General features: G+C 38.7%; 1 protein-coding gene across 4 annotated transcripts in view; it reads right to left on the minus strand.

The window, feature by feature from the left end:
• CYP20A1 (cytochrome P450 family 20 subfamily A member 1) overlaps positions 1 to 15,435 on the minus strand; it is a 79,874-nt gene that overhangs the window by 36,913 nt on the left and 27,526 nt on the right. For 3 of the 4 annotated variants that reach the window (XM_019446315.2, XM_053906025.1, XM_053906026.1), the window contains 2 exons: positions 5,211 to 5,378; positions 1,895 to 1,973 (listed from right to left, as the gene is read on the minus strand). In XM_019446315.2, the coding sequence (XP_019301860.1) occupies positions 1,895 to 1,973; positions 5,211 to 5,378 (247 nt within the window). Of the gene's footprint in view, positions 1 to 1,894; positions 1,974 to 3,680; positions 3,907 to 5,210; positions 5,379 to 15,435 lie in introns of those variants that run through there. The other variant, XM_053906027.1, reaches the window with a different exon arrangement.

Consider the following 15,435-nt stretch of genomic DNA (forward strand, 5'->3'; position numbering starts at 1 on the left):
TTTTTTTTTAAATAGTTGTTTGTTTGTTTTTAGTGATCTCTACACACAGTGTGGGGCTGGAACTCATGACCTCAAGATCAAGAGCCATATCTCTGCCGACTGAGCCAGCACCCCTTATATTTTTTTAAAGATTCAATGTTTAGCAAAGTTTGGGAACTATTTCTGTATGTTCTCAAACCTACAGGTACATCAAACTAACCCAGAAAGCTTTCATAAAAATATCTGATGCCCAGGGCACCTCTCTCTCAGACTCCAAATAAACTGGCTTAGGGTAGGGCCTGATCTTCACTTTTTTGTCTTAAGTTCCCAAAGTGATTTTAATGTATAGACCAGGTTGGAAATTACTCACTTGAACAAAGGATGCACTGATCCAGCCATGGGATCCCAGTCACATAAACCAACACAGACTCATTTTCAATAAAAGCTCAAATTTTATTTAGGCCAATGTTACAACCCAAGTAACGCATCATGTTAGACAACCTACTTTTATTTAGAATCAAAGAATGTAAATTATTTTAATTTTGTATAAATTGAACCAATATTTGTGAAATACTTTTTTTATTAAAGGGTATGAATCCTAATGCATCCATCAAGATAATCACAATGATACTGAAAACCAGAGTATAGAAAATATGTCTGTTAAATTGGCTTTTGGGGGCTTACATTGGACCTCAAAGGAATCACTAGAATGGTAAGCCCCATGAGGGCAGGGATTTTTGTCTCCTTCACACAAAATAATGCCTCAATAACATTTGTTGAAAAGAATGAAGGAAGAGAGGCACTTAGCTGGCTCAGTCAGCGGAGCGTGGGACTCTTGATCTCAGGGTTATGAGTTCAAGCCCCATGTTGGGTGTAGAGATTGCTTAAAAAATAAAATCTTTAGAAATAAAAGAAAGAAAGAGAAGGTAGGAAGAGACTACTGGGAAGCAACACTATTATATATGGAAAATAATCCATTTTTTCAATACAGCCCATGTACTTTAATTTACCCTACTTTCAAAAAAAGAACCAAAGCAGCTGAAAATAAAGGCATTAAAGTATTACAATCACAGGGGCACCTGGGTGGCTCAGTCGGTTGAGCGTCCAGCTTCGGCTCAGGTCATGATCTCACGGTTTGTGAGTTCAAACCCTGCATCAGGCTCTGTACTGACAGCTCAGAGCCTGGAGCCTGCTTCAGATTCTGTGTCTCCCTCTCGCTCTGCCCCTCCCCTGCTCGTGCTCTGTCTGTCTCTCAAAGATAAGTAAACATTAAAAAAAATTTTTTTAAGTATTACAATCATAAAATTACTGACAGAAAATAAAAGGGAGAATAATTTTGTGCAGCTTTCATAAATTAAAATTGTTATTTTCCTGTGCAAATTTTATAAAATTATAACCAATGCCCAACAATTTTGAAAATATTTTTACTCAACGTTATAATAGCAAGACTTTTTACATAGCTACATTTTTTACAAAAATCTATACAACATTTAAGTTGATAATATTTCCTTAGTAATTCCTACATTGTTGGACATCTAGATTGCTTCTTGTTTTCTACTTAGCACTACAAAGCACTACAAAAAAATATTCATGATTTTTTTCTTCTTTTAGATAATTTCATTTATTATTTATGACTTTAATATGTATTATCAAATTGCTTTCCCAGGACTGTACCTTACATTTTCCTATAGGCTATACCAACCTCATTCTACAGTGAATACTAGAGCTTTGTTTACTGATTCACTGCTTTTTCCTCTTTTGTTAAAGAAAAACCTTAAATACAGGAAACACAGGAGAAAAATATAAAGAGAGAAAATATAAATGACCTATAATCTCATGATTCAGAGACAACCTTATTAAAATTGGGGCACATATCCTTTTGTCCTTACTATAATTTAAGAGTAGTAAAACTTACCATCTTCATATTGTTTTTTCCGAGTTATACTTTTATCAAGTGATCCATCTAAAAAGCCTTTTCCAATTTCAGACCAAACCTGAAAATAGAAAAACATACCTATTATCTTAATAAAGTACATTTTCTAAAGAATGACATGCAATCTAAGCTAATAATTGAGGATTTCGTATCTTACCAACAGATCTGATAATTAAGCTCTCCCTTTTAAAATTGGGCTAATCAGGGCGCCTGGGTGGCCTAGTCAGTTAAGCATGCAACTCTGGATCTTGGCTCAGGTCATGATCTCACGGTTTATGAGTTTGAACCCTGCATCCGGCTCTGCGCTGACAATGCGGAGCCTGTTTGGGATCCTCTCACTCTCTGCCTCTCCCTCTCTCTCAAAATAAATATACACATAAAAAAAAAATTTTGTTTTTTTAAATAAAAGTGGGCCAGTCATTCACTCCAGAGTCTCTGAAGATAGAGTTCAAATATATTTTAATAATTTCAGTCAAGGCACTTTAAAACTAATTACAATTAAGAAGTCAAAGTTCGTTGGGGCTCCTGGGTGGCTCAGTCGGTTAATTAAAGTCTTAATTTCAGCTCAGGTCATGATCTCACAGTTCATGGGTTTGAGCCCCATGCTGGGCTCTATGCTGTCAGTGTGGAGCCTGGAGCCAGCTTGGGATTCTCTGTCTCTCTCTGTCTCTCTGCCCTTTCCTTGATTGCACTCACTCTCATTCTCTCTCTCTCAAAAATAAATAAATATTAAAAAAATAATTAAGTAAAATAAAAAAATGTAATGTCAAAAAACAAAGAAAAGGTGAGGAACTATTCCACATTACAGAGCTATGGCCACGGGGCGCCTGGGTAGCTCAGTCGGTTGAGCGTCTGACTTCAGCTCAGGTCACGATCTCACGGACCGTGATTTCGAGCCCCGCGTTGGGCTCTGGGCTGATGGCTCAGAGCCTGGAGCCTGCTTCCAGTTCTGTGTCTCCCTCTCTCTCTGTCCCTCCCCCGTTCATGCTCTGTCTCTCTCTGTCTCAAAAATAAATAAACGTTAAAAAAAAAAAAATTTTTTTTTTTAAATAAAAAAAGAGGTCTGGCCACTGAAAGTTAAGAAATTTGAGGGGCACCTGGGTGGTTAAGTGTCTGACTTTGGGTCAGGTCATGATCTCACAGTTCGTGGGTTCTACCCCACATCGGGCTCTGTGCTGACAGCTCAGAGCCTGGACCCTGCTTCGGATTCTGTGTCTCCCTCTCTCTCTGCCCCTCTCCTAGCTCACACACTCTCTCTCTCTCTCAAAAATAAATAAACATAAAAAAAAAAAAAAGAAATTTGAATATGGGCTGTGGAGAACAGTATTGTATGAATGTTCAATTTCCCAAGTTTGAAAACTATGTTGTTGCTATATAAGAGAATATCCTTGTGTTTAGGAAATACAGACTGGAGTATTTAGGGGGAAAAAAGACAAAATGTCCACTTTTTTTCTCAAATGGTTTCAGTAATGGTTCGAAAGAGGTAGGTAATGAATTACAAAAGCAAATGGGGCAAAATGTAAACAACTGGTGAACTTGGGTAAAAGATATATGGGAATTCCTTACACTAGTTGCAACTAGTTTCTGTAAGTTTTAAATTATTTCTATTTTAAAGTTATAAGGAAAGAATGAAAAAGGAAGAAAAAGAAAATATCAGCATGAAAACATCCTAGAAATAACAGGTCATCCTATAAATAACAGTGGAGGTCTCTTAAAAACTGTTGTCTTATATGGGGTACCTGGGTGGCTCAGTCATTGGGATACTGACCTAAGCTCAGGTCATGATCTTGCAGTTCGTGAGTTTGAGCCCCGCATCAGGCTCTGTGCTGGCAGCTCGGAGCCTGGAGCCTGCTTCGAATTCTGTGTCTCCATCTCTCTGCCCACCCTGTGCTCATGCTCTGTCTCCCTATCAAAAATAAATTAACATTAAAAGAAAAAAATTTTTTAAAAAATGTTGTCTTGTCAATATGAAAAAAATCAGACAAAAATAACTGAGTCAAAAATTGTTTCTTCATTAAAATATGAAAACATTTTAGGAATTCCTTAATCAATTTATTTTGACTGGGTATACAAACTAGTTTACTCCAGGAAGTGGAATTTAGAGTGATTTTTCTACTTTTATTTTTACACTCCTGAGTATGTGGATGTTTGATAAAAATGTGTGTATATATATATATATATATATATACACAAATATATATATATATAAATATAAATATAATATACACATATATTTCTCTTTTTGAGAGAGAGAAAGCAAGTGCGAGCAGGGGAGAGGGGCAGAGGGAGAGAGAGAGAGAGGAACCTAAACATGCTCCAAGCTCAACATGGAGCCCGATGTGGGGTTCGATCCCATGACCCTGGGATCATGACATGAGGTGAAATCAAGGGTCGGATGCTCAACCAACTGAACCAGGCGCCCTAAGAAACATACATTTTTTAGTCATCAGGCATAAAAATTAAACCATTTTAATGGGAAAAAGCATATAAATAACAGGGAATCAAACCACAGTTCCTAGTGATTTTTGTTTAAAAAAATTTTTAAAAATGTTTATTTACTTTTGAAGAGACAGAGTGTGATCGGGGAAGGGGCAGAGAGAGGGAGACACAGAATCCGAAGCAGGCTCCAGGCTCTGAGCTGTCAGCACAGAGCCCGATGGGGGCTTGAACCCATGAACCGCGAGATCATGACCTGAGCTGAAGTCAGATGCTCAACCGACTGAGCGACCCAGGTGCCCCTCTAGTGATTTTTGTTTTAAACACATTATCCCAATTATTTAACCAAAATGTTTTTATAGATTTGAATAAAATAAGGAATAATTAATTTCTCAGAGACCCAAAATGTGGCCAATGACCTAAGTATGATTTGAATTGAATAAATTAATTTAATATTGGGATTAAACACATGAATGCTGAAATTGATAAAAATACAGAAGAAAATAAATTCCATATGTGAATCTAGAAAAAAACAGAAAATAAATCATTTTTAGACTGAATTAGTCTTTCGTCAAATCATATTCATTTCATTTTAATGCTCTACTGGCTTTAATTTCTTTCTATATGGGACATAGTCTAGTTCTATTAAAGTTTTTCTCTTTATTCTAGAATTCAGTATCATAAAAAAGTAATTTTTACATTTTTGAAAAATACAATTATCTTTGCTTGCATTGTTGATTTAGCCCCAAACGGAAATTCTATACTACAGGATGTGACATCTTTTTCTTGAGAGGCAAAGTCTACATTATTCAACTATCCAATTTGATTGAAAGAATAATTTTAAATTTGGCCCTAGACTTACTGTGCCATGATTCTTCTGAAAGTGAATGACTTCCTGGTCATCTTCAAATGTACTACCCATCACCATCTGTGTAACAGACTTCATAGCAAAACCAAGCATATGCTGGCAGAGGGGTACATGCTGCGAATCTGGGTAGGAGAGCCATTTATCTAATAATTCTTCTGAAAGCTGGAAGAGAACAGAAAACCACAATGATTTACTATTTCTTCTTGCTAGAAAAATTCAGCAAGTAGATTAATTTCACAGTGCAACTCTGTAATCAAAGTAAACATTCAAGTGTTTATTTCAACTGTCAAGCAACTTTGGCTCCACCTGTAATTATATCTTCAAGGATTCAGGTTCAGATTCTGTCAAAGGGTTGATTTGCAAAACAAAACAAAACAACCACCACAATAATAAAAAGAGAAAATATAAATTACAAATTCAAGAGCTGGTAGAACCTTAAGCCTAATCTTAGTCTCTAATTAAAAATAGTAAAGGTTCATCACAGAATGCCTGTGATAAATATATGAATATGTAAAACCTTAGACAAGCTCCAGTGACAGAAACCTCTCATAGTCTCTTTGTCATTCCTTCATTCAACAAATATTTATTAAATCCCTTGTGGAATAAAAACAATGGGTAGTAAATAGATCAAAAGCTTTGGAGTAGAAAAACCTTGGTGTTACTTCAGGCTCTATCTCTTAGAAGCATTGTGGCTTTGAGCAATTTTCTTAACTCTTCCAAGGTTCAGGTGTCTCAACCATTATATATGGATGACATCTACCTTGAATGGCTGCTGTGATATGGTAATTATAACCACATCATATAATGCAGGAAGAGTTTTTGTAAGGTAATATACATGAATTTAAGTTCCTTTCCCACATGAAATTCATGAAAGTTTTGTCACAGTATAAAGGATTAAAATTAAATGTAAGAAATAGAATAAATGTTTAAAATGAAAAGATTAGCACTACATAGGTTTATACCAACTTAAAGTAACATATCTGGAGTACTGTTTTTTTTGAGAAAGGGAAGGGAAGCTTTAATGATTCCATAGTATCAAGATTAACAAATATACCTTTTTTAAAGTTTACTTTGAGAAAGCACACATGTATGTGAAAGCAGGGGAGGGGCAGAGAGAGAGAGGGAGAGAATCCCAAGCAGGATCCACACTATTAGTGCAGAACCCAACTCGGGGCTCAATCCCACAAACCATGAGATCATAACCTGAGCCTAAATTAAGATCAAACTCAACTGACTGAGCCAACTGGGTGCCCCAAATATACTTTAAAAATCTCTTTGAGATGGGTGAAGATGAAGAAAACAGGAAGATAATTATTAAAACAGAGCTACATTATTAAAAAATAAATTTCAGGAGCGCCTGGGTGGCTCAGTTAAGTGTCCAACTTCAGCTCAGGTTGTGATCTCATGGTGCATTAGTTGGAACCTCACATCAGGCTCACTGCTGTCAATGCACAGCCTGCTTGGGATTCTCATTCTCCCCCCACCCCTCTGCCCCTCCCTTGCTTATGTCTTTTCTCTCTCTCAAAATAAATAAAAACTTAAAAATTTTTTTTAATTAATTTCATGTTATGGACAAAATAATCTCAGATACTTTAAAAACTTAGAATTCTACAGTTATTACTCAAGTTTACATAACTTCATACTAAAAGATGAAAAAAGGGGCACCTGGGTGGCTCAACTGGTCAAAGGTCCAAATTCAGCTCAGGTCATGATCGTGCAGTCTGTGAGTTCGAGCCCTTCATCAGGCTCTGCGCTGACAGCTCAGAGCCTGGAGCCTGCTTCAGATTCTGTGTCTCCCTCTCCTTCTCTGTCCCTCCCCCATTCACATTTGATCTCTCTTTCTCTCTCTCAAAAATAAATAAACATTTTAAAAATTAAAAAAAAAAATAAAAGATGAAAAAAGATTTTGGAAACAAACCATTAAAGTGACAATATTTCTAGGTAAAACTGGAAGAGCTAATGTAAGTTTGACTTATGGGTAATTATAGAAGTTTCAAACGTGAAAACTAAATATTAGGGGTAAAAAAGCTTTCTTATAGATTGAGTGCCTGGGTGGCTCAGTCTAGCTCTTGGTTTCAGCTCAGGTCATGATCTTACAGTTTCTGGGATCGAGACCCATGTCAGCCTCTGTGCTGACAGATCGGAGCCTGCTTGGGTTTTTCTCTCTCTCTCTCTCTCTCTGTGACTCTCCCCTGCTTGTGTGTGCTCTCTCTCACAAAATAAATAAACATAAAAACATTTTTTTTAAAGTTTTGTGGAAAAAATAAAACATATTAATAGATATAAGATAAACCAGTAAGATTTCCTTTGTCTAAACATGAAAGTTTTTTTCCTTCAGAAAACATTATTTTCCTTAGTATGCATGAGATTTTGTCTCAAAACAATTCTAGTACAACTATGTAACTTGCAACCATCTCAGCTTCATGCACAGAACTGGGAAACCTAACTGTGTGTTAAGTGTTCACCCACTCAGACTACAATGCCAGACTGCACCTTTTTCATCACTCCATTTACTCCTAAATATCTAATCCTTTTTTAAGTAAGTCATCAGGCCCAATGCCATGTGACAAAACTACAACCTCATCATTTACAATCTTAGTGTTGAGGTATTTGTTTGAATTTATTCCAAGTATCATATGTCAATGCTGAGCCTTTACCTTGATTCTTACATTTATTTTAATTTTTTAATAAAATGTATTTATTTATTTTGAAGGAAAGAGAGCGAAAGCAAGTGAGCATGAGTGTGGGAAGGGCAGAAAGGGAGAAAGAGAGAATCCCAAGGAGGCTCTGCACTGTTACTGCAGAGCCTGATGCGGGGTTCAAACTCACAAACTGCAAGATCATGACCAGAGCCAAAATCAAGAATCTGATGCTTAACCGACTGAGCCACCCAGGCACGCCGATCCTTGCATTTAAAGAATTTACAGGGCGCCTGGGTGGCTCAGTTGGTTCAGTATTGACTTTGGCTCAGGTCATGATCTAACGGCTCATGAGTTCAACCCTCGAATCCTCTCTCTGTGGTCAGCACAGAGTCTGCTTCAGATCTTCTGTCCCTCTCTCTTTGTCCCTACCCTGCTTGCGCTCACTCTCTCAAAAATAAATAAAAAACATTAAAAAGAAAAAAAAGCCACGAGTAGGATTCCAAACTCTTAAATCATAATAAAGTAGAATTTACTTTGGTATTAACAGTGAATTCCATTTATTTATTTTTCCATTTAATTTTGAAAATGCTTACACTCTGTTTAACCATTAAGTATGTCTTTTTTCCACTAATTTGAAATGCCACTCACTCCTTATATACTGGATTCACACATGAACTTGGGACTTTTTCTGGACATTGTCTATTTTGTTGACTACACATATGCCACTATCATACCTTCGAAAATTTATTTTATGTTTATAATGTGTCCTATTATTATTTTCTTTCAAAATGTTCCAGAAGAACGACTTCCAGAATGGTGGAGTGAGGGCCTTGTTGATAATTGTTCTTCCTCTAAAACAATGCTAACACATGCACACCAATGAAACAATGAAAATCAATCATTTCAGCATGGTGGCAATTAACCAGAATCCAGTGCCCACTGAGAAGTATCTAGTCAACAAAAACTACAGAACCTCAGTAGGACAGTGGGGTCTGTGATGCTTAAAAAAAAAAAAAAATTAACGTTTATTCATTTTTGAGAGAGATAGAGCATGAGCGGGGGATGGGTAAAGAGAGAGGGAGACACAGAATCTGAAGCAGGCTCCAGGCTCCAAGCTGCAGCACAGAGCCTGATGTGGGGCTCGAACTCACGGAACGAGAGATCATGAGCTGAGCTAAAGTCAGACACTTAACGGACTGAGCTACCCAGCTGCCCCTGTGATGTTTTAACTTAAGGTTATTTCCATCTCCCTTTTCTCTCCAGCTCAGTAGTAGCATGGTAGCCAAAAGCCAACAGCATTGCAGACAACACAGAAACCTGACATCTTTGGAGTGTTATTAAAGCGTGATCACCACTGGTTATCACATGGTCACTGAAAATGGGGTAGGGAATCCCAAGACTCTCTCCTTCTCCAAAAGCAAGTAATGGGCTGGCCCAAACTCAGAATCAGCTTCCAAAAAACTCTATAACACAGTCAAAAACTTACAGCAGCCAGGGGAAAGCCTGGTGAAGAAAGAAGCTGCTACTTTGCGGTAAGCACTGTGGCATTTTAAACAACCTTCCTACCATCTCCAAACCCCAGACAGGCAACAGCTATGACAATAGCAGTCCACATTCCTGCTACAGAGTGCTAGGAAGCAATACAGGCATTATTCTCAAAGAACTGTAGTTGTGAGTCTCAATCTGCCTGGCAGCTCCCATCAAGGACTGGTGAAAAGGCTTTCTTTTATTTTTCACAACTCTACATTCTCAGAGTGTTCCTAGGACACATTCTTGGGTAGCTTGTGCTGAAAACATTTAAAGGCACAGGTATTGGCCACAACAGCTGGAGCAAGAAACCACATTTGAGACAAGCAAATAACAGACTAAGAAGCCTGGGAAGGAAGTGGTTAGGAGAGGAGATAAATGTGGGAATAAGATCTTTTGAAAGTTTCTGCATATACCAGGATTATTAAGAAAGCCATGCACATGCCAAAGAGCAGGATATATGCTCAGAGAAGACTGGAGAAGAGTAAACTTTCACAGCTGACAGGTCTTTTGGCTCCATACAAGTAGGAAGTGAAAGCTGAAGTGGATTTATAAAAGGCCCAGATAAATGTTAAAGGAGGGCCCAAAGGCAAAGCCAGTCTACAAATACTGGAAGAGTTTTTGTTTCTGTTTTGTTTTTAAATGGCTTCATGCCCAGTGTGGCACCTGTCTTGAGGCTTGAACTAATGACCATGGGATCAACACCTGAGCTGAGATCAAGAGTCTGATGCTATACCAACTGAGGCACCCCAGTGCCCCAAGAGTTTTTTTCTTTTTACTTTTCTTCTTTTCTTTTGTCAAGTGTTTAAGGTAAATCTGTCAATACCAGCTGACCATTAAGCTAACAGAACAGATGCTTCCAGTGGCCATACATGAGAAGAATACAGACCTTACAAAAACAGGAAAGGCACTAAATAAGCAAACAGCAACACTGCACAACAAACAGCAAGAAGAACCTCTGAGGAAGGTAAAGAATCTGATTTTGAGGGGCGCCTGGGTGGCTTGGTCGGTTAATCGTCCGACTTTGGCTCAGGTCATGATCTCGCCGTCCGTGAGCTCGAGCCCCGCATCGGGCTCTATGCTGACAGCTCAGAGCCTGGAGCCTGTTTCAGATTCTGTGTCTCCCTCTCTCTGTGACCCTCTCCCGTTCATGCTCTGTCTCTCTCTGTCTCAAAAATAAATAAATGTTTAAAAAAAAAAAAAAAAGAATCTGATTTTGAGGGAGGAGTTAAGATGGTGAAGTAAGGGGACTGGGATTCCCTTGTCCCTCAAACACAGCTGTAATGAGGTCAGATCACTTCGAACACCCAGGAAATCAATTTGTGGAGTTGCACAAGGATCTCTGCAGGTGGAGGGAGACAGCTTGGCAGGATCAACATGCGTGTGTGTGTGTGTATGTGTGTGTGAACTGGCAGAGATAAAACGGAGTAGGCAGGGAAGGGAGGGAACCCCTTCTGTGGAGAGACAAAAGGGAGAGAAAGTGAGAGGGTTTTGGTATCAACTTAGCACAAGAGGAAAACCTCTCCAGACCACGGACTGGGGAATGAGAAATACATAGAGTGCCAGTTTCTATTTTGCAAACAGCCTTAGGAGCTGAAACTCAGAGGTAGCAAAATGTGCGACTTTCTTCCGACTTTCTCCAGATGGAATCTGCTACCCTATGCGCGTGCCTGGGTGGGTAGAGAGCCAGCCCCTGGGCTCTGTAGCGATCTCAGGGGCACACTGGGAGAGAACAGTCCCCTTCCTCAAGTACTGTGGGAAGAAGGTTTATTGCCTCCCCAAGGACAAAAGAGGCCTTTTATCAGCTGACTGAGGGGTGCTACACCAGAACATGGTCTGAGTGGTACAGGGCCCTTTAAGACATCGGGTTTTGAATCCCAGGCTGAGCACCTAGAAGACACGGGATTACTGTGGAGCAGGGCAAACTGAACCCGTGCTATTCTTTGAGGGCTGCTTGAACAGTGTGGTTTGAGACATCCAGTCCAGGGAAGAGAGACCGGGGTGTCTCCATTTTTCTCCCCAATACCAATACAGTGGGACTTTGGAGAGCATCACAGCAACCCCCAGTGGAGGCAGGACCTACTTACACCAAACCCCACCCTTCCATGCCTGGCAACAGCTTATCCACTAGAGGATGACTAACTGACCCAAGGCAGCAGGCATTTCCTCCAGACAAGCGCAACCACCAGTTCCCCCACCACCCTTTTCCGTTTTTTTTAAAGGGTTACTTCAATTAACAAATCAAAGTGCCCTTGGTTGAAGGTCCAAACACTCCACTACTACAAGCAAGGAGGAGCTTTGCAGAGGACTGACCAGTGCGATAGAGCAGCCAAAACACAACAGAGTGCACGCAACACACTCCAGAAACATTTCTGAAGTGCCAGGCCCTGGACAGTGTATGACCCCTTTTTAATATAGTGGTACTTGCAGGTGCAGGACACATAACAAGCTATGAAAACACATAAAAGACAGAAACCTAACCAAAATGACGAAATGGAAGAACTCTCCTTAAAAGAAGAAAATTCAGGAAGAAATGGCAGCCAGAGAATTGCTCAAAACAAATATAAACAATATTTCTGAACAAGAATTTAGAATAACAGTCGTAAGACTAATAGGTGGGCTTGAGAAAAGCATAGAAGACAGCAGAGAAATTATATCTGCAGAGGTTAAAGATCTACGAACTAGTCACAATGAATTAAGAAATGCTACAAATGAGATGCAAAATAAACTAGATACAGTGACAGCAAGTAAAGAAGAAGCAGAGCAGAAAACAGGTGAAACAAAAGACAAAATTATGGAAAATGATGAAGCTGAAAAAAGAGGGAAAGGAAATTTCTAGATCACAAGGGGGAGAATTAGAGAGCAAAGTGATTCTATGAAATGAAAGTGTCTGTATCATAGGAGTTCCAGAAGAAGAAGGGCAAGAGAAAGGGGCAGAAGGTTTATTTGAACAAATTATACCTGAGAACTTCCCTAATCTGCGGAAGGAAACAGGCATCCAAGTCCATGAGGCACACTGAACTCCCTTCAAAATCAACAAAACAAAAACAACACATCAACACCACGACATATTATAGTGAAACTGGCAAAACACAAAGATAAAGAGAGGATTCTGAAAGTAGCTAGGGAAAAATGGTCCTTAACTTACAGGGGTAGACACATAAGGATGGTAGCAGAACTGTCCACTGAAACTTGGCAGACCAGAAGGGAGTGGCAGGAAATATTCAATGTGATGAAAAGGAAAAACATGCAGCTAAGAATCCTTTATCCAGGAAGGCTGTCACTCAGAATAGGAGAGAGAAAGGCTTTCCCAGACAAACAAAAACTAAAGGAGTTCATGACCACTAAACCAGCCCTGCAGGTGATCTGAACAAGGAGTCTGTGAGTGGAAAGCAGCAAAGACTACAAAGGACCAGAGACATCACCACAAACATGAAACCTACAGATAACACAATAGCACTAAATCCATAACTTTCAATAATCATTCTGAATGTAAATGGACTAAATGACCCAATCAAAAGTCAAAGAGTATCAGAATGGATAAAAAACAAGATCCATCTATATGCTGCCTACAAGAGACTCATTTTACACCTGAGGACACCACAGATTGAAAGTGAGGGGATGGATGGGACACCTGGGTGGCTCAGTTGGTTAAGTGTTAGACTTCAGCTCAGGTCATGATCTCATGGTTCATGGGTTCAAGCCCTGCAATGGGCTCTGTGCTGACAGCACAGAGCCTGGAGTTCTGTGTCTCCTTCTCTCTCTCCCCCTCCACCACTCATGCTCTGTCTCTGTCTCTGTCTCTCAGAAATAAACATTAAAAAAAAAAGAAGAAGAAGAAGGAAAGAAAGTGAGGGGATGGAGAACTGTCTATCATGCTACTGGACGTCATAAGAAAGCCAGAGTAGCCATACTTGTATCAGACAAACTAGATTTTAAAACAAAGACTATAACAAGACATGAAGAATGGCATTATTACATATATATAAAATTATACATATAATTAATTGGTCTAGCCATCAAGAAGAGTTAACAATTGTAAATGTTTATGCCCCCGATGTGGAAGCACCCATATATATAAATCAATTAGTCACAAACATAAACAAATGTATAGATAATACTGTGATTGTAGGGGACTTTAATGCTCCACTTATAGCAATGGACATATCATCTAGGTAGAAAATCAATAAGGAAACAATAGCTTTGAATTACACACTGGACCAGAAGGACTTAACAGGTATATTCAGAACTTTTCATCCTAAAGCAGCAAAATACACATTCTTCTTGAGTGCACATGGAACATTCTCCAAAAGAGATCACGTACTAGGTCACAAAACAGCCCTCAACAACTATAAAAGGATTGACATCATATCATGCATATTTTTCAGATCACAACACTATCAAACTTGAAATCAACCACAATAAAAAATTTGGAAAGCCCCCATATACAGGGAGGTTGAAGAATATCCTATTAAAGAATGAATGGGTCACCAGGAAATTAAAGAAGAACTTAAAAATATATGGAAGCAAATGAAAATGAAAACACAACAGTCCAAATCCTTTGGGATGGAGCAAAGGCAGTCCTAAGAGGAAAATACATTGCAATTCAGGCCTATCTCAAGAAGCAAGAAAGATCCCAAATACACAGCTTAACCTTACATCTAAAGGAGCTAGAAAAGGCAGCAGCAAAGAAAGCCCAAAGCCAACAGAAGAAGAGAAACAGTAATGATTACAGCAGAAATAAACAATATAAAAAAAAAAAAAACAAACAAAAAACCCAGTACAACAGATCAATGAATCTAAGAGTCAGTGTTTTGAAAAAATAAACAAAATTGATAAACCCCTAGCCAAACTTCTCAAAAATAAAAGAGAGGACCCAAATAAATAAAATCACAAATGAAAGAGAGGAGAGATTACAACCAACACCACAGAAATACAAACAATTATTAGATAATATTATGAAAAATTATATGCCAACAAACTGGACAATCTAAAAGAAATTTCCTAGATACTCACTTACTACCAAAACTCAAACAGGAAAAAATAGAAAATTTGAACAGACCCATAACCAGTGAAGAAATTGAATTGGTTATCAAAAACCTACCAACAAATCAGAGTCCTGGGCCAGATGGCTTCCCAGGGGAATTCTACCAGGCATTTAAAGCACAGTCAATACCTATTCTTTTCAAACGGTTCCAAAAAATATAAAAAGAAGGAAAGCTTCCAGACTCATTCTATGAAGCCAGCATTACCTTGATTCCAAAAGCAGACACAGATCCCACTAAAAAGGAGAATTAAAGGCCAATATCCCTGATGAACATGGATGCAAAAATTCTCAACAAGATACTAGCAAACTGAATTCAACAGTACATTAAAAGAATTATTTACCATGATTAAGTGGGATTCATTCCTGAACTGCAGGGCTGGTTGAATATTCACAAATCAATCAACATTATACATCACATTAACAGAAGAAAGGATACGAACCATGTGATCCTGTCAACAGATACAGAAAAAGCATTTGACAAAATACAGCATCCTTTCTTAACAAAAACCCTTAATATGGCCTTTTGTAGCAACATGGATGGAACTGGAGAGTGTTATGCTAAGTGAAATAAGTCATACGGAGAAAGACAGATACCATATGTTTTCACTCTTACGTGGATCCTGAGAAACTTAACTGAAGACCATGGGGGAGGGGAAGGGGAAAAACAAAACAAAGTTACAGAGAGGGAGGAGGCAAACCATAAGAGACTCTTAAAAACTGAAAATAAACTGAGGGTTGATGGGGGTAGGAGGGAGGGGAAAGTGGGTGATGGGCACTGAGAAGGGCACCTGTTGGGATGAGCACTGGGTGTTGTATGGAAACCAATCTGACAATAAATTTCATATTAAAAAAAAACCCTCAAGGAAGTCAGGATATAAGGAACATACCTTCACATCATAAAAGCCATATATGAAAGACCCACACCTAATATCATCTCAATGGGGAAAAACTGAGAGCTTTCCCCCTGAGATCAGGAACACAACAGGGATGCCTACTCTCACCC

The sequence above is a fragment of the Panthera pardus genome, unplaced genomic scaffold (genome assembly GCF_024362965.1).
Source record: "Panthera pardus isolate Hobbes unplaced genomic scaffold, ASM2436296v1 HiC_scaffold_10, whole genome shotgun sequence".
Classification (NCBI taxonomy): Eukaryota; Metazoa; Chordata; class Mammalia; order Carnivora; family Felidae; genus Panthera; species Panthera pardus.